Source organism: Theropithecus gelada, chromosome 2 (genome assembly GCF_003255815.1).
Source record: "Theropithecus gelada isolate Dixy chromosome 2, Tgel_1.0, whole genome shotgun sequence".
In the NCBI taxonomy this organism is placed as follows: Eukaryota; Metazoa; Chordata; class Mammalia; order Primates; family Cercopithecidae; genus Theropithecus; species Theropithecus gelada.
Genome location: NC_037669.1, coordinates 97959102 through 97985555, shown reverse-complemented (window position 1 = coordinate 97985555; position 26454 = coordinate 97959102). Strand labels below are relative to the sequence as shown.

Genomic DNA, 26454 nt, shown 5'->3' with positions numbered 1-26454 from the left:
AAATAAAGACATTTCAGACATGTGTCATTTCAAAAAATTTCAAGAGTCCCATGCACTCTTTCTAAGAAAGCTTGTGGAGGATGAATTTCAATAAAACAAGGGTAAAAACCAAGAAGAAAGAAGGGATAGGCTCTGGGAAACAAGGGATCTCAGGAGAGAGGCAAAATTGATGGTGATAAAGGAAGATTCAAGAATGACAGGTGTGCATGAGGTGAAGAGACCAGGGAAGACTGAAGCAGTCAGAAGTCATGAGGAGGGGGTTTCATCGAGAAGATGAACTGAAAGAAAATCCAATGAATCTGAACATCCTGAGAGGAGAATTGGACAACTGGAGAAACTTTTTGGGGTTGAATGAATGGTAAGTACATAGGAAACTAAGCAAACAAACAAAAGTAATGTTTCATTAAAGAAAACATACTGTTCAGGAAAAAGAAGCTATAGTAGAGCACTCTGTGGCTCAGCTGTGAAGACTATTTTCACAGCCACAGTGACAGTCAAACATCGATGGAATCCAAGTTATAGTTGCATTACACTGGAAGGATGGGGTGTGTGTGTGTGATGAGGACAGGGAACAAAAGACAGCTTGATCTCCGTCTTCCTAGTGTAAGGCAAACCCCAATTTCACACAAACCAAGAAGTAGGAAAAGAGCATAATCTTTAGAGAATTGGAGGTAAATACCAAAAGCATCAGCTGAGAGTTGAACATGTTTTTTCTTTCCTAAGGATTGGAACAAGAGATAAAAATGAAGGAGTGCGGATCTTCACGACAAAACCTATTTTGCTCTTTCTATTATGAGCTTATATAACTTGATGGAAAGTTAATAATTAAAAGAAACAAACTACATTAACTTAAATGTTTTTCACTGCAATAAGTACTTTAAAAAATAACCTAATTAAATCAGCCCTCTCTTAGGATGTATAAAGTCTTGTATCTTTTCAAGGACAGTCATGCATTACGTAACAATATTTTGGTCAACAAATGGTGGTCCCATACAAACAGTGGTCCAATAAGATTACAATACCATATTTTTTTCTGTACCTTTTCTATGTTTAGCTATGTTTATATTCACAAATACTTAGCATTGTGTTACAGTTGCCTATAGTATTCAGTACAGTAACATGCTGTGCAGGTTTGTAGCCTAGGAGCAGTAGGTTATATTGCATACAGCCTAGGTGCATAGTAGGCTATGCCATCTAGGTTTGTTAAATACATTCTGTGATGTTCACATGATGACAAAATTGCCTCAAGATGCATTTCTCGGATGTATCCCCATCATTAAGTAAGGCACGACTGTAAATAAATCCCCTACTGAGGAAGAGATGATGCTATTCACTCAGCACCATGGGAGGCCCTATAGGATGATGGGGACCACAGAGAGCCTGGATTCAAATGCTACCCTCACCACTTTCTAGGCTTGTGGACTCTAAGTTATTAAAACTCTCTGGGCCTCAGTTTCCCCATCTGTAAAACGGTAATACTAACACCTGCCTGATTTCAAAGGATTATAATGTTGAGGGTCAGGCACTAGATAAATATTATAAAGCATGAACAAAGAAAACATAGAATCATACTGGCTTTCTATTGCTGCTATACCCAATGACCACAAAGTTAGTGACTCGAAAAAACACAACTGTGTTAACTTAGGGTTCTGGAAGTCAGAGGTCTAAAATCAAGGTGTCAGTAGAGCTGTGTTTCTTCTGGAAGCTCTAAGGGAGAAACCATTTCCTTGCCTTTTCCAGCTTCAAGAGGCTGAATCATTCTGATTCCTGCCTCCATCATCACTTCTCCCCCCGACTCTCACTCCTGCCTTCTTTTTTTTTTTTTTGAGACAGAGTCTCGCTCTGTTGCCCAGGCTGGAGTGCAGTGGTGTGATCTTGGCTCACTGCAACTTCCACCTCCTGGATTCAAGTGATTCTTGTGCCTCAGCCTCCTGAGTAGCCAGGATTACAGGCACCTGCCACCATGCTCGGCTAATTTTTGTATTTTTAGTAGAGGCAGGGTTTTACCATGTTGGCCAGGCTGGTCTTGAACTCCTGACCTCAAGTGATCTGCCTGCCTCAGCCTCCCGGAGTGCTGGGATTACAGGCTTGAGCCACTGCGCCCAGCCCCTGTCTCCCTCTTTTAAGGACCCTTCTGGTTACTTTGGGCCCAACCAGATATCCAGAATTATCTTCTCACCTCGGGATCCTTAACTTAATCACATCTTCAAAGCCCCCCTTTTTTCCATAAAATGTCACATATTTCCAGGTTTGGGGGACTAGGACATGTACATCTTTGGAGAGCCCATTATTCTGCCTGTCACGAGGATGAAGTTGATTTTCAGAAGTAACAAAAAGTTAGATGATTTTACTATTCTCTCCCTTTTAAAAATGTTTCTTCAAAATTCGAACAACAAAATTTGTTAATTTTAAGAAGTTACTGTTATTTTTTTGGATCTGATAATGGTTGGTTCAGATTTTTTTGATTTCTTATTTTTCAGAAACATGTATTAAAACATTCACAGATAAAATGCTATGATGTCTTGGATTTGCTTCAAAATAATCTTATATTGAAGGAATGAGCAGGAATAGAAGTAACAAGTTGGCCACAAGTTGACAATAGAAGAAGCTGAACAATAAGTATGTGGGGATTCACTGTGCTTTGTCCTTATATGTTTAAAATTTTCCATAATAAAAATATTTTTTAAACTCACCTTTATATTTGCCTTTTATTTCTCTGCTAATTTCCTCCACCTCAAGGCTTAATATTACTCTAGTCACACACTTTACTTTTACTCCATATTTTATTTCTTCATTTCCTCACCTGAGGATGATAATAATAACAACATACTGTGCGATATTTCATTTAACCTTCACGGCAATCCCTTGTGCATTGCTATTGTTGTCTATATTTGTCTCCATTTTGCAGATGAGGGAAGTGAGACTTAACAATATTAAGTACCGTGCCTGAGGTCAGGAAGTCATAGAGCTGGAATCCAAATGCTTGGTTCATAAGGTTGCAATGAAGGACTTCATGAGGTGACTTATATGAACCACCTAGCATGGGCCTCATACAAACAGAGAATTTTCATGTGTGTCACTTCTTACGACTATAGGAGAGATGAAGAGAAGATAGGACATGTATTGCCTCTCACAGTAAGAGCTTGACTTCTCCTGTGAAGGGGAAACAGATCTCACCCAAGGCTGTGGAGGGGGAGCCACAGAGGGTGAAGCATCCTTATCGCCACACCTGCCGTCCCTTGGTGCTCCACGTGCTGCCTCCCCCCGACCCCCCAATACTGTCCCTGCTCCAGCACCCCAACTCTCCCTGCTGCCATTGATTTCCTTTTAGACAGATGTGCGGGGTGGGAGGTTCAAAGAGAACAAAAGAGAGAGGAAGAAAAAATTTGCCAGGAACATGAAACTTGCCCCGCTTTCCAAGCTCAGCAATTCTGCCTCAGTAATTCAGCAACACGGATCACCTGCCTACCTCCCTGGAGACTAGGTCCTCCTGTCTCCAGCCACGGACACCCCTCCCACCCAGCTTGGCCCTCCTTTTCAATCTCCTCCTGCTTCTGTCTAAAGGGGGAAGCCTCTCCTCAGCTGATTGTTGGGACTAATCTCACTGGGCCGCGGAGACCTTTCCCACCTGTCAGTCAAGCAGTGGTCTTCACCTCCCAGGCTCCAAGGTAGCAACAAACACTGCAACACTGCAAGGTCGGTCATCACAGCCTCCAGGGGTCGGGAGCAGGAGAGTGATTCTCACAGCTCTATCTCTCCTTTTCCTCCCTGTTCATTCATCACCCTGTAAGTGGGACTCCCTTCCCCGGAGTTCATTTGTGACAGTGGGTGGCCAGAAGAAAAAACAAAAGGGGAGTCATACACAGGAAACAATGTGTAGAACGAAATGCTTGCGGGCAGTTAGAAATGTCCTTCACCTAGCTATGCACATGCTTGGCAAGAAAAGAACTGTTTCTGGAGTCCCCAGTCCAAGGGTCAGATTTGTATCAGTCTCCCAGTAATCAAGCACACCTGGATTTTATCCTGATCTTAAAAGTGGAAATGACAAACAACAAGCAAAGCTCCCAAAAGACAGGCAACTTGGTGGATGCTCACGGCTGGTGAGCAACAGCACAGACACAGATCAATCTGATGATTCAACCCAAGCTCCTTCTACCAGGCTTGGGGGTTATTCAGAAACTGTTTTTCAATTATTCACAGGCTGCCTCAGGAAGTTAAATAGGATGTGCAGAGGGTTCCTCAGAGAGTCATGAAAGCCAGCAGAGTTGAACGCTTCTTGAGATGCTTAACACTAGAGAGGCGGCTCCCAAAGAACCTGGACATAAACTGACACCAGCAAAATTTTTAAATATTTCCTGAACAAGCATTCAGAATTGCTAAGCTAGTGGTGTGAGCTTTATTTTTAATGAGTGTATGGGTAGATGGGATCTCTTGTAAAAATGACAGTCAGTCCTGCTGAGGCTGTTTTTGACATGTGAATTTAAAATTCCATCTTCCTTCAAAACGGGTGACAGATAATAAAAACATTTTGTGATGACAGCTGCCCTGACTGGGAATTGGGGAGGGGTGAGTGGTGGGGAGGAGGTAGGGAAGCAAGGAGAGTGTGGCTGCGAGGCATCGGAGAGCCCCAGCAAGGAGGTCTCTGTGTGCCTTGCGAAGAAGCTTAGGGCTACTGAGGGACTGAAAGCCACATGATTGTGCCTGGGCAAAACAAACGTTATTCGTTAACTTCAAAGTGCAAATGGCCAAGACATTGTCTATTGGCATCCAGCTCCGCTTGCACCTGCTTCTCTGTCCTCCCCAGGGTGGTGGGAGCCGGGGGCCTGGGAGGTGCTCATGCTGACAGCGTTCTGCATGCAGGTTAGACTTCACCACAGAGATATATTCATGGAGAACTAGAAGGCAGAAGGGAGGTAACAGACATTCTTCCTTTGACAGAAACTGTTCTGGACAGAAAACGTGCCCCTAGACTTCACAGGCCAGAATTCTTGTAGTAGGCCATGGCTTCCCTGCCAGTTACCTCACTCAAGGCTGCTGAGTTGCTGGGGAGCTGGCAGCAGTTTCCTACATATTTCAGACATACTAGAAGCAGCAGCAACTTTCTGACTCCCTGGTAAACCCAATGGTAAACCCTACTGGTGGCTGACTTTTGCTCCTGTAGCTCTTCTGTTAATTTTGCCAGCAACTAATTCCACAGAGCCTCTGGAAAACCCTGATAGGAGAGTCACAGCATAGCACTGTGGGGTCTTAAAGCAAAGCTGTGCCCTATTCCAGAAATAACTACTTTCCTTTGGAGAAGCAGTTCCTACCTCACTGCTAGGGCTGGCTGTAGAAGACCACATGATCTGAACGGGCCATTGTGAACTAGATATTCTCTGATTGCCCAAGTCACAAAGGTGGCTTTATGTATGCAGCAGCATGGCATCATCCAGTGACAGAAGTAATATTGGTCTCAGTCAGGTCCTGAAGGCACCAGTAGGTGCATAAGCAGGATTCCTATAGTACTTCTCTTCACTCCCTCAGTCTTCACCTATGGTTTCATGGGGAGTTATTTATGATCAGTTGACTGAGGAAGAAAAAACTCAGACCAAGTTCATGGATGGATCTGCACAGGTTGCTGCACCAACTAGATGAGGAGTGCTACACATTATACAGAACATAATGGGGAGGGAAATTCTCCCTCTGGGCAATACTTTAAACAAGACCATTGGTTGTTCATTTTGCCTGGAAAGAAAGATGTTTAAAAGTAAAGATCTATGCTGATTTATGGTAGGTAGGTAATGATTTGGTTGAATGGTCAGGGATTTAGGAGGAACAAGACTAAAAGATTGGTGGCTATAAGGTCTGGAAAAGGGATTTGCAGATAGTCCTTTTGGAATGGGCACAGTGTGAGGATATCTGTATCCTGTGTGAATGCTCACCTTAAGATGCCCACAGCAGGCTTGGCTTTTAATAATCTGATAGACAAGATGAGCTATAGATGTCAGCAGCCTCTTTCCCTAGCCACACCTGGTGAACAAACAAAGTGGCTATGGTGACAAGGATGAAGTTTTTGCATGTTCTCAACAACAACGATTTCTCTTCTCCAAGACTGGCCTGCCCAACCTACCAATAGCAAAGACCCTGTTGATGATATAACATCAATCCCCAGAGGAACTAACTAGACACTTTGTGGCAGGTGGATTATATTGGACCCCTTTCATCATGGCAGGAGCAGCTATTTTTATATTTACTGGAATATGTGCCTGCCCTGCTTGCAATGCTTCTGCCAGCTCCACCATCCATGGCTTTACCCATTGTTACGGTATCTGCATAGCATAGGTTAATTGCAAGTGGTGGAGATTGACTACATGCCTATTTCTAGGGCAAATAACCCTTGGCTGATACCATGGGATGTATTAACTAAGACTGATGTTCTGTATTCTTGGGTCAGTGAGTTACTTTGGAACAAGATGAATCAGCCTGCCAGAATAATTGGACTGATAGTTTGCACCTGGTTTGGGGGTAGCCTTGGAAGGGGGATTTCAATTACTAACACTGCCCACATAGCTACAGCATGCTTATATGACCAGCTCATTTTAAGATACCCCAACCACAACCAAGCTGTCTGCTACCAAGATGTTTGACATACATACCCATGGTGATAAAAAACCTGGAGACAATGCATGTCCAGTGTGACCCAGCATTATGAGGATAAAGAATTCTGCACCTGAGCTATCTGGGCCCCTTTCAATGCATATCCATTTTCTGCTACTATTGTACTGTATGTACAGATGTCTATTCAATAGTCAAATGGAATGTGTAACAGGTATTTTTGTATGTGAATTTGGAGTTTGAAGGAAATATTGGGGAAGAAATATATCCATATTTAGAAATCTTAAAAACACTGATGTTATTTGAAACTATAGGAGTAGATGAAAACAGAGAAGAAATCTGAGGACTGAGCCAAGGCCCCTCCAACATTCAGGAAGAGGAGGGGACACCAATAAAGGAGCTAAAGGAGTAGTGACCAGAAAGAGGGGAAACACGAGGAATATAGGTGGCCCAAAAGAGAGTGAATTTGGTGTTTTAAGGAAGGAATGATCAATCATGTCAAATGGTGCTGAGAGCTAAGATGTGGACTAAGAATTGATCATAGGATTTTGCAATATGAGACCATAATAAACATGCTTCCAATAAAGTGAATTGAAGAGAAAAGGGAAGGTAATGCAGAGAAGAGTGGGAACTTGGACAAGTTTTTTGAGGAATCTTTTGAAGAAATGGTAGGAAATCGGAAGCCAAGAGAGATTGTTTTAAGTGAGAGATATTACAATATCAGTTTTAAGAAATGGTAGGAAATCAGAGGCCGAGAGAGATTGCCTTAAGGAGGAGATATTACAATATGTTTTTTTGATGGTGTAAGCAATCTAGCAGGGAGGGAGAAAGTGATAGTACATTATCACTTCTCTTTTTCTTTTTTTTTTTTCCTGAGACGGAGTCTCACTCTGTCACCCAGGCTGGAGTGCAGTGGTACGATCTCACTGCAACCTCTCCCTCCCGGGCTCAATCAATCCTCCCACCTCAGCCTCTCAAGTAGCTGGGACTACAGTGCACGCCACCACACCCAGCTAACTTTCTGTATTTTTTTGTAGAGACGGGGTTTTGCCATGTTGCCCAGGCTGGTCTTGAGCTCTTGGGCTCAAGTGATTGGCTTGCCTCAGGCTCCTAAAGTGTTGGGCATTACAGGCATGAGCCACTGCACCTGGCCTATCACTTGTCTCTTGTAAAGTGAGACAAGACAAGGGGAATTGAGATCCAGGAACCAAGTGGAGAGGCCTGCCTTAGCTGGGAGCACCCACAGTTCAGAACCATGGGGAATGGCAGAGTGCGGTTGTAGACAGAGGTGGGGATGGAGCTGCAGATGGTCTTATCTGACAGCTTCTATTTCCTCAGTGAACTAGGAAGCAGCAGCAGCAGCTAAGAGGGTGAATGAAGGAGGAGGTGTGAGAGAGTTAAAGAGAGAGGAGAAAGTGTGAAATAGTCATCTAAGAGGTCAGAAATGTAAAGGCGCACTTGATAACGGTTTTTAAGAATTTAAAGTGACACTGGTCAACAGGATTTTGTGGAAATTTTTTCTTCTCTAAATATGTACAGCTACTTGGGTGCAAATGCAAAGTAGGTAAAGTTGGTTGTAACTGGGACTGGGTAGCCAGGTGAGTATGTCGGAGGGAGGAGCACAGGGGATGAGGGTGCGTGCATGACATCATTATGATGGTGGCTGTGGAATCTAAGCCAGGGCAGGAGAGAAGTGAGGACATGAGGTGAGGGACAGTGTGAGGGTGATAGGACCAATCCTTAGAAACTCCAGTGGAACCAAAGAATTATTGGCATCAGAGAGCTGCTTGAGGGATACAATGGAAAGATATGATGTGGTGTTCAAAGAGTGGGGTCTTAGAATTGAGATTTTTAAGGTGGTGGAGTTACTAGTAATGGCAAAGCTGATAGGCTGAAGTGAGGTGGAGGACAAGATCTTTCCAGGTGGTGACCTCAAGGAACCAAGATGCCAGGGTGCTGGTGACTTGCCTAAATAAATACTGAAGCCACCAAGAATGATGATTCCAACAGTGGTAGAAAAATAGTGAGCCAGGAGGCAAAATCTTCAGTGAACGAGGGGCAGGAACAGGAGAACGCAGGAGGAACACTTACTTCAAAGGAGCTAGAGGACTTCAGGGAGCAAGGAGGAAGCAGCAATGGGGAGCAGAGGCTGCCTGGTTCGCCTCTAGCTGAGATGTATGCAGGGTTTGAAATACAAAGCAAAACCACCACAACTTAGGGACAATTGTGGAAAGCAGTGTCCTGAGGGTGCATGAGATACAATCTTCTTACTCCAGTAACGGACTTGAACAGGCTACACTGCAGGATACACATGGAACCAGACGTGCAAACACACACACACACACACACACACACACACACACCCCCTAGGCCCTCCTGGTGGCAGATCCGTAGCAGTGTTTTTACTCATAAAGTCAGCATGGTGCTGGGAAGCAGGTGAAGGGCCCAGAAATCAGAAGACCCCCATGGCCTCACTGCTGCCCCCTCAACATCACCACTGTGTAGCTGGTGCAACCGGGGTCGCTCACTTCATTGCAGGTAGGAAAAATGAGGCTCAAGTAATTCACTGACTCAATGAGAAGTGGCAGAGCCAGGAACGATCCCTATGACTTCTGACATTTTCCAACCCTGTACTCTTTGCACTAGCCGGTTTCTTCCAAGTTTCCCAAAGATCAGAGCTGTCTGGAGAAGCTTTGGAAACACAGATTCCCTGGACCACATCTCTGGAGATATGGATTCAGTAGGTCAGACACATGACCCAGGAATCAGCATTTTAACAGTTGCTCCAGGTGATTTTTTGTTTGTTTGTTGTTGTTGTTTTTTGTTTTTGTTTTTGTTTTTAAGGCAGAGTCTTGCTGTGTCGCTCCAGCTGTAGTGCAGTGGTGTGATCTTGGCTCACTGCCACCTCCACCTCCTGAGTTCAAGTGATTCTCATGCTTCAGCCTCACAGGCAGCTGGGACTACAGGCATCCACCACCATACCCAGCTAATTGTTTGTATTTTTAGTAGATATGGGGTTTAGCCATGTTGGCCAGGCTGGTCTCAAGCTCCTGGCCCCAGGTGATCTGCTTGCCTCAGCCTCCCAAAGTGCTGGGATTACAGGCATGAGCCACCGTGCCCAGCCTGCCCCAGGTGATTTTTACTATGACAGAAGCTTAGAAATGCTGTAGATTCCCACACTGTCTTCTCGATTTATTTTGTGCAGTTGAGAAAATTCCCTCAATTTCCCAGCCTGCGAACTGGGCACCAACATGATGACCATTGTCCTGTACTAGTTGCCTAATACCTCTTAAGTGCAATGTCTTAATTGAAAAGCTAGAGACCCAATTTTCCAGCTAATGGAGTAGAAAATTAATACCTATATAGTACCAGGGTTTGGAAGGGAGCTCTGTGGGGGGATATAGGTTTTGAGGAGATACCAATCCCAACTTCATCACTTACCAAACTGGAGTAAAGCCACATTATTTAGCCTTAAGCCTCAACTTCACCATCTGTAGTAGGGGTATGTTTCATAACTACATTAGGAGGTTTTGCAAGGCTTGAAAATATTGTGTAAAGGTCTGTGTAATATTTATACAGTTGGCATTAATATGATAGCTGCTAGTAACAGAAGTAATAATAACAGGAGTTGTTGTTATTGAGATTTCCTAATCCAGCTTGGATCATTCTGTAAACCAGACAAGGGGATCTGCCCCCAGAACGAGTGCTCACTGTAACACCCATTATCAGTGGGCTTGGGCAACCCAAGAGAGGCTGTTCCAATCAATACACTAACATTTGCTTTGTCCTCACGCCTCACGCCCATGTTGACACAAGTGTCCATTAGAGGATGGTGAGCCGCAGCAGAAGCAATGGGCTGGAAGGAGGCGGCAGCACGCTGGATTTGGCACTCGAGAAGACAGTGTTTTCATCAATTGCAGGTTATTAATTCTAGGTTAAGGTTGGGTTGAGGTCATGTGCATTATCACTCTTGGACCCACCCTCGGCAAGAGTGTGGGGTTCCCAGCTCAATAAAAAAGTTGATCAAAGCTTCACATTGATCTCAACTGCAAGTGCCGCTGCCAGTAATTTTACTGTATGATTCATGCTGTGTGGTTGGGGAATATAGAATGCCCTCCTCTCTAGAGAGGAGGGAAAGCCACAAAAAATTGTTTGATTAACCTCAACAATCATTACTGAACTTCAGTAAAAGTTCTGTCTCTGAAATTCTAACTTACAGCCATTTCTTCCTTCTGAAAGTAACCAAGATGTAGACAAAAAGAAGGGCTGAATTGATTTGGATCCTGCCTGCCTTTCAGGTAGCCACTTTTTACCTAATTTCTTCCATTTTTTTCTAAATTACAAAGAGTAACAACAAAGAGTTACATACATAATAGTTTGTCTATATAATGGAAAGCTGTGCAGTTGTTAAAAACGGTGCTAGGATCCCTGTTGTAAACTTTGAAATATTAGATCACAAAATATTGAGTGAAAAAAGCAAGATACAAAACTGTATGTTTAGTAGTAGTCCATGTCTGTAAGGGAGAAATGTGCACACACACACACACACACATGTAGGGAAGGATACACACGAAGTTTAACACTAACCATCCCTAAGTCAGGGTTCCCCACTTTAGCTACATAACAATGATGAAAACTTCTGTTTCCAGTGGGGGGATATTCTTAATTTCCTTCTTTATAACTACTTATGCTACCCAGGTTTTCTTCATTAAATATATGTTGTTGGGGTAATTTTTAAAATGTAAGCAATAAAAAGGGGCAGCCTCAAACAGGGACTTCAGCACTCCTTGTAATGGTTTTTTAAATGGCAATACCTAAAGATCTAACATGGCCAAGCTCAGTGGCTCACGCCCCTAACCCCGACACTTTGGGAGGCTGAGGCTGGTGGATCACTTGAGGTCAGGAGTTCAAGACAATCCTGGCCAACATGGTGAAACCCCGTCTTTACTAAAAATACAAAAATTAGCCGGGCGGTGTTGGTGCACACCTGTAATTCCAGCTACTCAGGAGGCTGAGTCAGGAGACTTGCTTGAACCTGGGGGCCTGAGGTTGCAGTGAGCCGTGATGGCACCATTGCACTCCAGCAATGGGTGACAGAGCAAGACTCTGTCTCAAAAAAAAAAAAAAAAAAAAGAAAGAAAGAAAGAAAAAGAGAAAGAAAGAAAGAGAAAGAAAGAAAGAAGGAAAGAAAGAGAGAGAGAAAGTGAGAAAGAGAAAGAGAAAGAAAGAAAACATCTAACAGTAGAGCAAAAGTTAAACAAAATATGGTACGTCATACTGGAATATTCACTGGCACTAAAATTTCACTTTGAAGAATCTACAGTACCATGGAAAGCACATGTGACTGACAGGCTCTCTCCACACCACTCTAATTCTTTTCTTCCTGTACGAGGACTGAAAGATGAGGAACTATGTTCTCCAACCCCCAGGATGGTGTGGGTCCCATAGGTGACCTGATCTGCTGAGCAGATACCTCTGCTCTCGCTGCTGCTGCTATCAGATCTCAGGCAGGTGTGTCCAGGAAGCCCAGGCTGACACCTAGGCTCCATCCCATGAAAGAAGCTGTAAGCCACTAAGCTTCTAAAATAAACCCCTTGCTAATTAAAATAGAAATAAATGTAGGGGAAAAGTGTCTTACCTTATTTGTTTGCCTTCTTTCTAAAAAGCCAGATGCAAAACTCTCTAACTACAGCATTATCATAGCATTTTTGAAAAAGAATAAAAACCCTATGCAGAAAAAAGACCAGAAGGAAATGCAATGAAAACATAACGGCAATTGTCTTTGAATACTGAGGATTATAGGAAAAATTTTCTCCTTTTTAACATTTCTGTATTTTCCCAAATTTCTCTAGTGCAAATATGTGTTATTTATAATTTTTAGAGACTTTTTATAAGAAATGAGCAACTGTCATTTGATTCCCTTCATAGACATGCAAAGAGGATTCTGTGGTCTCTCCCCCTGTGTGTCCCAGTGTGGACATGCCTTAGCTGGAGGCCCTGCTTGTACCTGCCTCTCCTCCTCTCTTCTTTCCTCTTTGGTTCTACTGTACCTGTTCTTCCTCTTCCTGTTTAGTATGACATTCATGGACACATCTTCTTTCTCAGATAATTGCCTTCCTTCAATTCCTCCATCCGAGATTAAATAATAATAAATCACAATAATAGTAAATAATGGTGATCATAGAGATAATCATAATCAAAGCAGAGACCTTTGGCCCAAGTTGAGTAACTAGTTTGGTTTATTCTGCATCCTGCATTCCCGGATGAAGCAAACTTTTGTCCTTTTCCACCTGGAGCTTTTAAAGTGGTGAGATCATCAACAGGACTGACTGAAGCAGCAAGCAGAAAAGTATCTTCATTCACAAGATGCAACTGGTGAGTGCTGTAGGGGCCATGCAGGTGGCTACAGCTTGCAACCATCTAGCCACCGCGCCAGGGTGTCGGAGTACTGGCAGTTCCGGGACCAGGTGGGCCTGTAGAGAGAAGTGAACAGGAGGGAGGGGCTCCTCAAAGTCAGAACTCAGGGTCTCCAGGGCTTCACAGCCCCACTCAGGCCATTTACACCTGCCTGCCCCCTTAGAGACTTTGAGTTTGCCACCCCTGCAGTGGGCAGCATTATGAAGGCTTCTGTTCATCTCCAGTGCTGTCTCCATCACATCCTGGCATGAATACTGGTGCTTCCTCCATCCTAGTGCGCACATCAGCCCCCACCTCATTCCATAAACCCCACATGGTGAGATGAGGAGGCTGAACTGTGAACTGTGAAATTCTCCCCCAACCCTGCAACGGAAGTATCATTTGCTTCTCTGAAGTGAGCTTCAGAGAAGTTCTGTGACTTTCCAAGTCACATGATGAGTCTTTGGCAGACCCTAGGCCTGCAAATAGAACCTTTGTCCCCTGGGCCAGGGCCTCTTTCACCTTTCCATGTGCCTGCTTCACTCTTCACCTTCCAAAATTCCTTCCGACTCTTTAGCCCCACCTAAGTCAGCTGCGTTGAGTTTCTCTAACCTTTTTTCCTGGTGCTTGTAATAGTGATTCCCTCGTTCTGGGTCCCCATGCCAGCACCCAGGCTTTAGGTTCTCCAGTCCCTATCTCCAGGGTGGGGAGTCACCCGGGCCAGCTTTAAGCCATTAGAAACCCTGTTTGTTCATCCCATCCCTCAGTGGGAAGGTCTCCATGGGTCTTCCAGGTCTCCATGGGTCTTCTCCCTTCCTATCTGCCCCAACCCTCCAGAGCTGACCAACTGAGCTTTGGAGAACACGTGGCTGCCTGTTAGCTTAATAAGAGCTCCCTTTACTGGGAACCTGAGCAATAAGAAGGCCTTGATCTGTCTGGCTTAGCATAGCTCCACTCAGTGCCATATACTAAAGATGGTTTTAGTTCATTAAGGCTTACTCTAGAGAATCAGCCAAGCTTCCACATTAATTGAAAACTTGGACCATATATGAAAGGTATTTCGAACACTCCAAAGATGGTTAACATTAATAAGGGAACTTTCACTTTAAAATTACAGTCTATTAAATTAGTGATGAAAATGGGTTAATGATTAAATAGTATTGAAATCAATGACTAGCCATTTAAAAAATATAAAGCTGCATCCCTACACCTCACTTTTTATACCAGAATAAATTTCAAGAAGGCCAACATTTTAAGCATTAAAAACATAAAATCATATTCTATTTTTAATTTATTTAACCAAAATTTAATATAGGGCTTAATTTGTGTGTGTGTCAGCACTGTTGTAATACATGGCTTACAATTTTGGAGTACAAAAGACCTTTCTAAGAAAGAGATGTCACATAAATCCAGAAGCCACAAAGGAAAAAAAACAAGGGATTTGATTTTGTGAATCTGTGAAACTCTTGTAGGATAAAAATACCATAAAATCAAAATACAGATAACAAACCTGAAAAAATAGTTAACGCAAATAAAATGAATAAGAGTCTAATAAGCCTAATTTATAAAAGACATATAAAAGACCACATGCAGAAAAAAACCATTAACAACCCAATAGAAAAATGGACTAAGAATATAAGTAAACAGTTCACAGAAAAAGAGCCAATAAACACATGAAAACATGTTCAACTTCCTTTGTAATTTCAACATGCAAAGCAAAACAGAATGATATCACTTTACACACCTCAATTTTCCAAAACTACACAGGTTTTTAACACCTCAGACTGGTGAGCTGAGGAGAAACAGGCCCCTTCGTGCAGTGTTGATGGAGGGGCCCCTTCTCTGAATGGCAGTTTAGCAACTGGTCTCTCCAACGTTTAAATGCACCAAATAGTCTAATAAATTCCCTTCAAGGGATTTCTCTGAGGATACAACTGAAAGAACATAAAAGTTCTAAAAGCAAGATGCTTATGATAGAATTTTGAAACAGCAACAGCAGCAACAAAAATGAAACGAACTAAATTTTCATCATTAGAGAACTGGCAGATAAATTACCTGCAACATCTATACAGCAGGGCACTAGCAGCTGTTACAGCAATGACAGAGACCTTTAAGTAGTAATAATACCGATTCGTGAGCTCTATTAAAAGATTAGAAACACCGGTGACCTTGAGGAGGCTGCTAAGAGGGAAAGGGTTTATTTTCATTTTTAAAAATAATAAATAGTAAATTTAAAAATAAAAATGTTATGAACGACTTCAGGGTAGTGGCCCCAAATGTAGCCTCAATTTTTCAACAAGCACATGGGGCATCCATTACGTGTCAGGCACAGAGCTAGAGGCTGGAGATACAGAAGCAGGAAAAAAATCTCTTATTGAATTTTTTAGGTTGGTGCGAAAGTCATCACGGTTTTTGCCATTAAGAGTAATGGCAAAAACCACCATTACTTTTAATGGCAAAAACCACGATGACTTTTGCAACAACCTAATAGTTCCAAAGTACCTTAAAGACACAGAAAAACAAAACAAAACAAAAAAAGCAACAACAAAAAGGCTCGGCCTCTGAGACAGACATAACCTTCTGGATCAGATTCTGGACAAAGTCTCTGCTGCCTTCAGGGCCCATGATTTATAGTAAGGAACACCACCTATGCTTCCACTAGTGAAATTTGTCCACCTGCAGGCCTGTCCTTTCTCCCCCCACCACCCTACACTGACTCTGCTCAGAAACCCTGAGTTAGGACTCACTGGAGTACTGGATAACTATGCTTTGGTTGCCTTCTACATAACCAGAGCATAGATCTTCTGTGTCACCCATCCCCATCTCTTTGAGTAGCCTGGTGACCTGAGGCTTGGAATAGCACAGATCCAGGATTGATCATATTGCTGTGACCACAAGTAGGTTATTCTACTTCTCTATGCCTTGGTTTTCTCATTTTGAAAATGAAGATAAGAATGCTCACTGCAGAGGGATTTGTGAGGATTCAATCATGATGTGCATATAAATGCAATCAGTTAAGAAATTGCAGCTATTATTATAGGATTTCCTCTATTGTAAGACATCTTCTATTCTAAGATTCATCAATGATTTAATAACAGCTTTGGGGGCATAATACATTGATTACAAAATAAAGCCTAGTTTCAGAAATACTAAGATCCGAAAAATTGTGCCATCTGGAACTTAGGAAATATGACATTCTTTCTAGATCTATCTGGAGATTACAATGTCCAGAATCAACCAGGCAGGTAACTCCGTCCTTATTCAAGGAAGAGTAAAGAGGATAAAGCTAACATGGGACCTATGGGGAAATATCACAAAAAGAAAAGGGGCATCGTAATAAAATTTCTCTATTAATTTTTTTTGAGACAGAGTCTCGCTGTGTTGCCCAGGCTGGAGTACAGTGGCACAATCTCAGCTCACTGCAACCTCCGCCTCCCAGGTTCAAGCGATTCTCCTATGTCAGCCTCCCAAGTGGCTCGGATTACAGACGCATGCCACCACGCCTGGCTAATTTTTGTATTTTTTAAGTAGAGATGGGGTTTCACCATGTTGGCTAGGCTGGTCTTGAGCTCCTGACCTCAGGTGATCCACCCACCTCAGCCTCCCAAAGTGCTGGAATTACAGACATGAGCCACCACTACCAGCACATCATAATGAAATTTATTATGAAATAACGTACTGCAGGATCCAGAAGTAAATTTTATAGAGCTGACATCCTTAATAAGATGTCACCAGATATGACCTTTGGAAAAGTCATGGGAGTTAAGAGACACTAAAAAAAGACAATAGTTTGAATTTTTAAGGCAGATGGATAAGCTAACACAGAATTGCAAAAAAGTAAATAAAATGTAATAACCAAAACTCAGCACCCATTCATTATTAAAAAAAAAAAAACTTTAACAAACTAGAGATGAAAAGGAACAGAATCTGATTAAGAGTATCTCCAGATACTTAAAACATCACAGGTAATGATACAATATTGAACTTCTTTACCTGTGAGACTAGAAATGAGACAAGGATGCCACCATTGTCACTTCTATTCAACAGTTACTGGAGATCCTAGCCAATGCAACAGGGCAAGAAAAAGAAAGAAAGGATATTGCAGAGCCAAATGTGAAAGATAAAACAATAAAGCTTTTAGGAAAAAAGGAGAATATCCTCAAGACCAAGGAATAGGCAGATATTTGTTAAAATAACCATAAAGGGAAAGCAATAATAAATTAGACTACATTATGACTAAGAACTCCTATTTATCAAGACACTCTGGAGAAGGTAAAAAAAAAAAAAAAAAAAAGAGCCAAGCATGGTGACATGTGCCTGTTGTCCTTGCTAGTTGGGAGGCTGAGGCAGGAGGATCACTTGAGGCCAGGAGTTCCAGGCTACAGTGAGCTATGATAACGCCACTGCACTCTAGCCAGAGTAACAGAGAAAGACCCCATTTCTTTTCTTTTTTTTTTTAGAGGTCTTTTATTAAAAAAAAAAAAAGATAAAAAGGTAACTCACAGAATGAAAGACAGTTGCAATACATATATCCAACAAAAAAACTTTATCCAGAATATATAAATGTCTCCTACAAATTAATAAGAAAAAGACAGCACAATAGAAAAACTGACAAAAGATTTGAAGAGGCACTTCACCAAAGGGATATATAAATGGCCAATAAACATTTTGAAACTTCATCAGGAAAATGCAAAGTAAAACTATAATGCAATACCACAACACAGTCATGAGAATAAACTGGAAATTACCAAGCGTCGTTGAGAAGGTGAAGCAACTGAAATGCATAATTTCTGATGGTAGTATACATTGATAAAAATCCCTTTAGAAAACTGTTTGACACAATATGCCAAATCTGAAAATACACTTATTCTATGACTAGCAATTTTATTCCTTGGTAAAAACAATAGAAATCCTTTTACATTTGCATTCACCAAAAGGTAAGTATAGACTGTCCATGGCAGCACTAAAAATGAAGAAACTACCAAATGCCCACCAATAGAGGAATAAGTAACCTGCGGTGAATCCACACAATGGAATACCATATAGCAATGAGAATGAATTGCAACCACACGCAAAAACATAAACAAATGCAACACTCGGTGAAAGAAGTCAGGCATACGCCCAAACTCTTGTAAGTTTTAGACTTTTCTAAGCAAATATCTGGCTAAAGAGGAAATTAGAGTTGCAGTCATTTTGGCAATAAATATACAACAATCAGTTAATATACCAAATATATAAAGAGCTCTTTCAAATAATATAACTTGAATTTTAAAATAGGTAAAGAGCAAAGATGAAAAAAATTACAAAACAATAGTAATATATAACAAACATGGGAGAAAATGCCCTAATGGGATATCATAAAAGACAAAAGAAGGTAAGACAAAATTGTTATTCGCTTTTTTATTTTTTATTTTTTTTGAGATTGAGTCTCACTCTTTTGCCCAGGCTGGAGTACAGTGGCGCGATCTCGGCTCACTACAACCTCTGCCTCGTGGGTTCAAGCAATTCTCCTGTCTCAGCCTCCCAAGTTGCTGGGACTACAGGCATGCACCACCACACCTGGCTTTTTTTTTTTTTTTTTTTTTTTTTTGTATTTTTAGTAGAGACAAGTTTTCACCATGTTGGTCAGGCTGGTTTTGAACTCCTGACCTCAGGTGATCCAACTACCTCCGCCTCCCAAAGTGCTAGGATTACAGGTGTGAGCCACCATGCCCAGCCAGTTATTCACCTTTAAATCGCAAAAGTTTTATGATTGGTGAAGATGCAGTAAATCTACATTTTACTAAACCCTTTAAACAAATACGGGCTTGCTGGATTTCACAACATGCATCAAGAACCTTAAAGGTATTCAAAAACCTTGTAGGAACTTATAGGAAAGAAACAATCAGAGATTATCATAATAAACACAGATTTAGTTTGAAGATGTTCATCCTAGCATTCTATAGAACCCTAAACAAGATTTGGGTGAAAAAAGTACAATTCAAGGCAATTTCTGATAATTGTTTCCTTCCCTCTGTGGCCTTGAGGTTGTGGAACTCAATGGTTTTCTGCTACTTACCTTGGTGAGTCAGAGCCTTTTAGTTTGGCACTGCAGATGCGCAACAGCCAAGATTTGGCCAAGATTCAGATTAGAGATCATGAGTGAAAGTCGTTAATACAGGCTACATAAAAATGTATGACTTACCATGCTCCCATCCCTTGTTTTCCTTTTACAATGGTCTTGGCACATTTAATTGTCTTCTCTAAATTAGGATTCAGTAAAGCTGTGGGGAAAATAAAATGGAAGATACCATGCCCCCATGTGACAGCTAAGTTAGAGTGATATCAGGGAAGGTATAGGGTGCTCACATCAGAGAGTCTTCCAATAATAAATCAATCCTTAGATTTTTATTAGACAACCCTAAGGAGGTAGCAGGATGTAGTCATCTTTTTACCAGATCTATTGATTTTTTAACTTGTAATTCTCATAAAATTTTTTCCATTAAAATATATTGATTAGGCTACAGAGAATCAGCTGATGCCCAGGATCATGACCTGTTCTAACTCTTTACTTAACCTATCTGTATCCTTGTTCCGCTTTTAGCCTCTAGGGATTTTTCTTACTTTCTTGCCAACTCAGTCTGGGACTTTATTTATTTTTTTTTTTTTTTGAGACGGAGTCTCGCTCTGTCGCCCAGGCTGGAGTGCAGTGGCCGGATCTCAGCTCACTGCAAGCTCCGCCTCCCGGGTTCCCGCCATTCTCCTGCCTCAGCCTCCTGAGTAGCTGGGACTACAGGCGCCCGCCACCTCGCCCGGCTAGTTTTTTTTTTATTTTTTAGTAGAGACGGGGTTTCACCGGGTTAGCCAGGATGGTCTCGATCTCCTGACCTCGTGATCCGCCCGTCTCGGCCTCCCAAAGTGCTGGGATTACAGGCTTGAGCCACCGCGCCCGGCTGGGACTTTAAAAGAATTGTGTTTTCTTTTCTTTGTTTACATTCTACCTAACGGGAGAGTTTCTCAGGATATACAGTCCACCATATTTTTATCACAACACACAGTACCACCTCTATTACAGACAGATAATTTTATGTGTCTCCCATTGGATTCTGGAGAGATGGAGATAAGATAGATAGATAGATAGATAGATAGATAGATAGATAGATAGATAGATAGATAGATAGATAGATAGATAGATTTCTGCCTATGAAATATAAATTACAGGCCTACCATATTTCTCTTTTTGTGTTGGCTACCAGGAAGCTCTGGGTGACACTGGAGGTACCATCATTTCAATTTAAATTAAATGAATTTAATTAATTTTAAAATGTTATTAACTTACACTTTTAATGTGTATGTCTCCTCAACTAGACTGTGATTATTATAATTCACTAAGGGCCCTGCCTGGCATTTTATATACATTATTCCATTTTATGTTCACAGAAACCCTAAGTGGTTGTTAATGTCCCCACTTCACAGATGGAGGGGCTCTAGAAGTGACTTATACAAGCTCATGTCGTTCTTAATGGCAGCAGGTAGGATTCCCACCAGGTTCCCACAGAGTTCCTGTGCCTTTTCCTCCTACTTTGCAGTCCTGCCTCTCCTTGATTCAGAGAACTTTCTTACTCCTCTCTGGAGCTAAAGGTCAATCATGGGGCCCAACACAGACAGGTACTCCCCAGGCCACATGAGAAGGCTGCAGGCCTTCACTCCAACCCCTCCACTCTGTCTCCTAAAGACCCAGCTCAGAAGCCACAGGCTCTGGAATGGTTCTCACCCATCAGCGTGGAGGGAGGTTTGCTCATTAGGGAGGATGCTGGGGTGCTTAGACAGAAAGACTGCCTCAGATGTGAGGGAGACCTGGCGCAGCTGTGTAGCCTCTTGGTTTAGCCCCAACTCGGGAGTCGCACTGCTTAGGTCTCCCTCCCAGCTCTACCACCGCACAGCTGTGTGGTTTGGGGCATATACTTATCCTCTCTGGGCCTCAGTTTCCCCATTTGTAGAATGGGGATAACAGTACCCACCTCATGGGTATTTAATTAGATGTATTAGATGAATTAATTAGATGAATACTTATAAAGGGCTTAAAAGAGTAGCTGGCAGTTAACAAGCACTAAAATGGCAACTCTGTAAGGCCTGGCACTTTGTAGGTGCTCAATAAATGCTCATGCAATGAGTGAATCCTGGCAACCACCTCCCCTTGATCACAGGTACTTAGGACCGCCTAAGAGCAGTGGGCAAGCTCCCCTTGGCATGCCCAGCTCCTGTCTCCTCCTAGTAACCAGTTCTGCCTTTCAAAGTGGCAGCAACTGCCCCCTTAAAAAAGGGAGAGGTGGCCGAGCGTGGGTGAAATCAGGCCAGCTGGGGCCCTCTGCTCCCAACCTTCAGGCTCTGATGCCTGCAGCCTCCTCTCAACTTCCCAACACCTTCTCTGCCCATTTCAACAGGGGTCTCCATCACTTCATCCTAGGTTAGCCTGCCTGACTCCCCACAGCCTGATCTCGCTGTGCCCTCAGCAGTGCAATGCTCAGCCTCCCAGGGACCCACGCTGGATATGACTCCTGCCACGCCCTCTTCTTTGTAAACTTTGTAAACTCTGGCCATCTGGAAGGCAGGCCTCTGACACAGCACCACAGCCTCCAGTGACCCCGCACAGAATGGAAAGAGACACTTACCGGAACATGACATGTGGCAGCGGTTCCTGCCATGGTCACCACACCAGTCACTGCCACGAATCTGAAAGAGGCCAAAGCCAATGTAGCCATCTTGTGTGTTCTCGTAGATGGCCATGGGGTTGAACTTGCTCTCGAAGTAGGCTAGGCACACCCCTAAGATGGAACAGAAGGTGTGTGACTCTGAGGACAGCTGGAGTTGGGGATGCCTGGCCAAGGAAGGGAGGGCAAGGAGGTGAGAGGCGGGAGCACTAAGGGGGCCTACTCACAGTTCTCAAGGCTATAGCCCTCAAAATAATCCAGGCCTCCATCGTGGAGTTTCTTAGCCACTGTGCAACGCCCCAAGATGTAAGCACCACTTGGAACCACCAGGTAGCCAAGGAGGGAGAGAACCACGGATGCCTTCATCTTCTCCAGGCTCCTGGCAACTCGGGGCAACGGTGGCCAGATGAGTGAGCAGAGTCACAGGGACACTGGTCCTCTGAAGGGAAAGAAGGGCACTGTGGGGCTGGGGGTGGAGCACACTTCAGTGTCATCAGAAAAATAGGAATCTCACCTGGTAAGCCATGACACTTCTTCCCATCCTAATTCTCTGCTTCGAGTCACTGCAAATCTGGGACACCTGAAACTCCACCCCTTCTCCTCCTCTTGACCTCCTATTTTCTAAGGAAATTGCACTCTTGAGGCCCCCCTCCCAACCCCAATTCTTTCCATCCAGCAAAACCCATTGACTCCTTCTGGGTTTGTATCTCACTTGTTTCACTCTGACATTAGATACAGATGCTCAAGACCTTTCTTCCCTTTATTGTAAAAGTAGACTTTGGTGATTAAATACATCTTGGAAAACGGAAAAGAGAAATTAAAAAAAACAAAAAGCATCATGGCCCCACCACTCCAGCAGAACCACTACTGACCTGTTGAGTTATGTCCATTACCGCCTCTTATGCGTCTTATTCCCAGTTGTGTCTTTGTCCTTTACACAGTCTTGTCCCTAGATTTTCTATAAACCAAACTCCCCTGAGTTTTTCCCTTGCTGTCCATGCAAAGAGACAAGCCCAGACCTGCCACATACTAGCCAGGCAACAGACAAGTCATTTAGCCTCACAGTGCTTCTGCTTCCTTGTCTTTAAAAGTGGGGTCACTTGGGAGGGGAGGGCACTCAGAGAATGGACTCTTGAGTTTAGCCTTCTCCATTTCTTTTCCATTTTAGGTGGCTGTCACCATCTAAACCCACCGCCTCCTCACAGCAAGCTGAGTCATAGCCCAGCCTTCTCATCTCCAACCCTCCAGGCCAACTCATGCAGGTGGTGTTTTCTACCATGACTGAGAAATGTCCCCAAAGCAGGTACAAAATGTCACTTGAAGAACACTGCTAATCCCTTCTTCTTACCACAGCAAACCCACAGTTGGCTTTCCAAGCCCTGCATGATCTGGCTTTACCCCATCCACCCTTTATCAGGACCAATCTATTCAGTAAACTCGGAATTCTCATGGCGCTCCCTCTCTGGATGCCTCTGCACCTCCCCACTCCGTTCCTCTGGCACCCGCGCCCTCATGCATGGTTCTTCCCAATGCACAGGGCCCTACCATGCCTTTCCCCATTCAAATGTTGCTCCATCTTGAGGCCTTACCCCAGGTGCCAACTTCTTGGACCCTGATGGATCCTCCATAAAAGTTCCATTTTCCCTCTGAGCCCCTATTGCTCTCAGATTTTTTCCATGACACCCTGCAGGTGATTGTCCTGTTTTGTGCTCTATCCCATTCCTCAGACTAGAATGTCCAACTGGAAATTGGAACTCATCTTCCTCCTGGAATGCCTCATAGCCCCCAGCACTCCATCATTATATATCAACTGGACAATTCATCACACCTTCCTGTTTGTCACCGTTAGCAGGTGCATGTCCTCCAGGCTGTATACACCTACACCAGGGGTTCTCAACCTTGGCACTTGGGCTGGAATATGCTTTGTTCTGGGAGCATCCTGTGCATTGGAATTGTTTAGGAGTACACCTGGCCTCTAGATGCCAGTAGCTAGATGCCCTCAAGTTATGTCAGACAAAAATGTTCCTGTGGGACAAAATTGCTCCCTGTTAAGAAATGTCTAACTTGGGCAAAAGTTAGAAATAAGTATATTCATGAATTAGAAGAATTATACTTCAAACATTTGTTCAAACTCTCAAGCTGCATGATTAGTTGCAGACGTGACCAGTACACCAAATACAGTATCTAGGAGGGCCTTGCATTTAAGAGCTCAGACTTGGGAATCAGATTGCCTGGGTCCAAGTTCCAGCTTTACCCCTCAGTGGCTGAGATATCAGCGATCCCATTAGTGATCTTAGACAAATTACTCAACCTCTCGATTCCTCAGTTTCCTTCTCTGAAGCACAGATTATAACAGTACTTAATTGTGTTGATTTGAAGAGTAAGTGGATTAAATGTGCACAGCACTAGATTTTACTTGCGAACATTTTTCTTAGCTCTGGTTGCACCCCTGCCCTTGTATACTTATGTATCAACCTGTAAGTTGTGCACATGTACCCTAGAACTTAAAGTACAATAATTTTAAAAAGTGACTCTCAGTGCATGTTTCATTTGCCAACAGAGCAAACAACATTTTCTGGTAATGTCTGTCTTCCAAAGGGCAGGCCTCATCTCAACTCATAGAAGGCATACTGAGTCCTCTCCTCCCCTCTCCCGCAGAAGCCAGTTCATCAGGGTGTGCCATCTACACTTCTTCCAGAACCTATTCACCCATCATCTTCTTTTCTGCCATCTTCCTAATCCAGACCACCATCATCTCTAAGGTGGAGGTTTTCTAACTACACTCCTCTACTACATACTCCTCTCTGCTCCCCTAAACCCACTGCCCACACAGCAGTTGGAGAGGCATTTTATAAAGCATGTGTCTAGTCACATCACTAATCTCCAGTGGATTCCCCTTGCACTTTAAATAAGGTGCCAACTCCTCAGCCTGGCTGACAAGACTTTCTGATGCAGCCACTGAGCACCTCTGCAGTCTGAATTCACATCACTCTCTCCTTTGATCACCTTCACTCTGCCATAGTCACCTTGCACGTTTCTTTTCCTTGAATATGCCAATTTCATTCCCCTCAGGTCCTTTGCACCAGCCATTCCTTCTACCTGGAGCATAACTGCCCTGACCACCACATATGAGCTCGCTACCTCAAAGGAGATTTCTTGATCACTGCCCCATCAAAAAAGACGGTCTTTATTTTCTTCATACCATTAATCAATATCAGGAATTCCATTGTTCATTTATCTGTTCACTTGCTTATTTTCTCTCTCCCATACCTGAGTGTAAACACCAGGAATGCAGAAACCTGGTCTATTTTTTTTCTCTTCATTATCCCCAGAATTTAGAACAGAACCTAATACAGAGTAGGTTCTCAATGAAACTTTGTTGAATGAATGAGTGAAAACCTCCTCTTCCCAACTGAACTGTCATCAAATGAGCAATAAGTGAATTTGCTGATGAGCATCTCCTGCAGCTGGGTGTTGTCATGCCCGTTACCCTCCTGCCCGCCATATACCGCCTACCAGTCCACCAGCCCTTCCAAAAGGAGGCTTTTGGTGCCTTTCCAAGGGGAGGGGAAGAACAGCCACTGCAGCAGCTTCGACGTGTGTCACAGGGAAGTTGCTCCACCTACATTTGGTTCCCTGGATTTTTCAGATGCTACTTCATTAATCATCCACTTGTCTGCACCCAAGAGTTCTCCATGACGTGCTCTTCTAGAACCCTTTCTATGACATCAGTTGCTATGCACCAAGATATTCTGAAAAAGGGAGGGTCTGTCACCATCACATTTGTATTAGTTTTCTATTGCTGCTGAAGTACATTACCACAAATTTAGTGGCTTAAACAACACAATTTATTATCTTAAAGTTCTATAGCTCTGAAGTCAGAAATGGGTCTCACAGGGCTAAAATTAAGGTGTCAGTGGGGCCGTGCTCCTTTCCAAAGGCTTTAGAAGAAGATTCATTCCCTTGCTCATTGAGGTTGTTGGCAGAATAAAGTTTCTGCAGTTGCAGGGCTGAGTTCCCTGTTTCCTTGCTGGCTGTTGGCTAAGGGCCATTCTCAGCTGCTGAGCACTGTCTGCATTTCTTAGCTCTGTTGCCTTCCTCTATCTTCAAAGCCAGCAAAGGTGAGTCAAACCCTCTCACACTTTGAATTTCTCTTGCCTCTTCTTCTGTCATTGTATCTTTCTGACCCACTTTTCTTCCTCCCCTTCCACGTCTAAGGACTCATGATTAGATTGGTCCAGCCGGACCATCCAGGGTTATCTCTGCTTCTCAAAGTCTTTAGCCTTAAACACATCTGCAAAGTCTCTTTTGCCATTCAAACTAACATAGTCAGAGGTTCCAGGGGTTAGTGTTACTGAACAAAAGGGATTCAATGCCTTGGAAGCCAACACTATGACACTGGGTGTTTGAGAAAAGGCTTTTTATTGAAATATAAATATTTAATTTTAAATTTATTGTCAATATATTGTCGATTTCCAAGGAGACAGCAATGTCAACCTCAAATCTATCACCCTGCAATGCAGTATTTTTATTAGAAAGAGTTTAGGGAGTGGATTCTAAAATTAGTAGGTGATTTGGTGGAAGAAAGGGAAGGGCTGGAAAGTCCTGGGTCATGTGCAGTTATCTCTTCATACTATTTCATGGGTCTCCTGTACAATTTTGGGTATAAACTTTAATATAAAGTTAGAAATTTAGTCTGTGGCATCAGCAAGCTTTTTCTGCCTAGACTCTGGTCGGCCATCTTGGTTCCAGCTGATTTCAGCCAGTTCTTTTA

General features: G+C 43.0%; 1 protein-coding gene across 2 annotated transcripts; it reads right to left on the bottom strand.

Annotated features, from left to right (window-relative positions):
- Window positions 1-12810: 12810 nt before the first annotated feature.
- LYZL4 (lysozyme like 4) lies at window positions 12811-25380 on the bottom strand. Of its 2 annotated transcripts, none has more exons than XM_025374895.1 (5): window positions 25197-25380; window positions 21908-22138; window positions 21642-21794; window positions 19175-19253; window positions 12811-13067 (listed from the first exon to the last, which is right to left on the bottom strand). In XM_025374895.1, exons 2-5 carry the CDS (start codon window positions 22044-22046, stop codon window positions 12998-13000), a joined length of 441 nt encoding a protein of 146 aa, XP_025230680.1. In that variant the 5' UTR covers window positions 22047-22138; window positions 25197-25380; the 3' UTR covers window positions 12811-12997. The 2 variants fall into 2 exon arrangements, with proteins under 2 accessions (XP_025230680.1, XP_025230681.1); XM_025374896.1 differs by having other exon boundaries at window positions 21908-22119.
- Window positions 25381-26454: the final 1074 nt, after the last annotated feature.

Coding starts and splice junctions, on each gene's coding strand:
- LYZL4 (XM_025374895.1), bottom strand. CDS start 22,046: ATGAAGGCATCCGTGGTTCTCTCCCTCCTTGGCTACCTGGTGGTTCCA. Junction 21,795..21,907: donor GGGCTATAGCCTTGAGAACT/GTGAGTAGGCCC, acceptor GTTCCATCTTAG/GGGTGTGCCTAGCCTACTTC. Junction 13,068..19,174: donor AAACAAGGGATGGGAGCATG/GTAAGTCATACA, acceptor TTCTCTCTACAG/GCCCACCTGGTCCCGGAACT.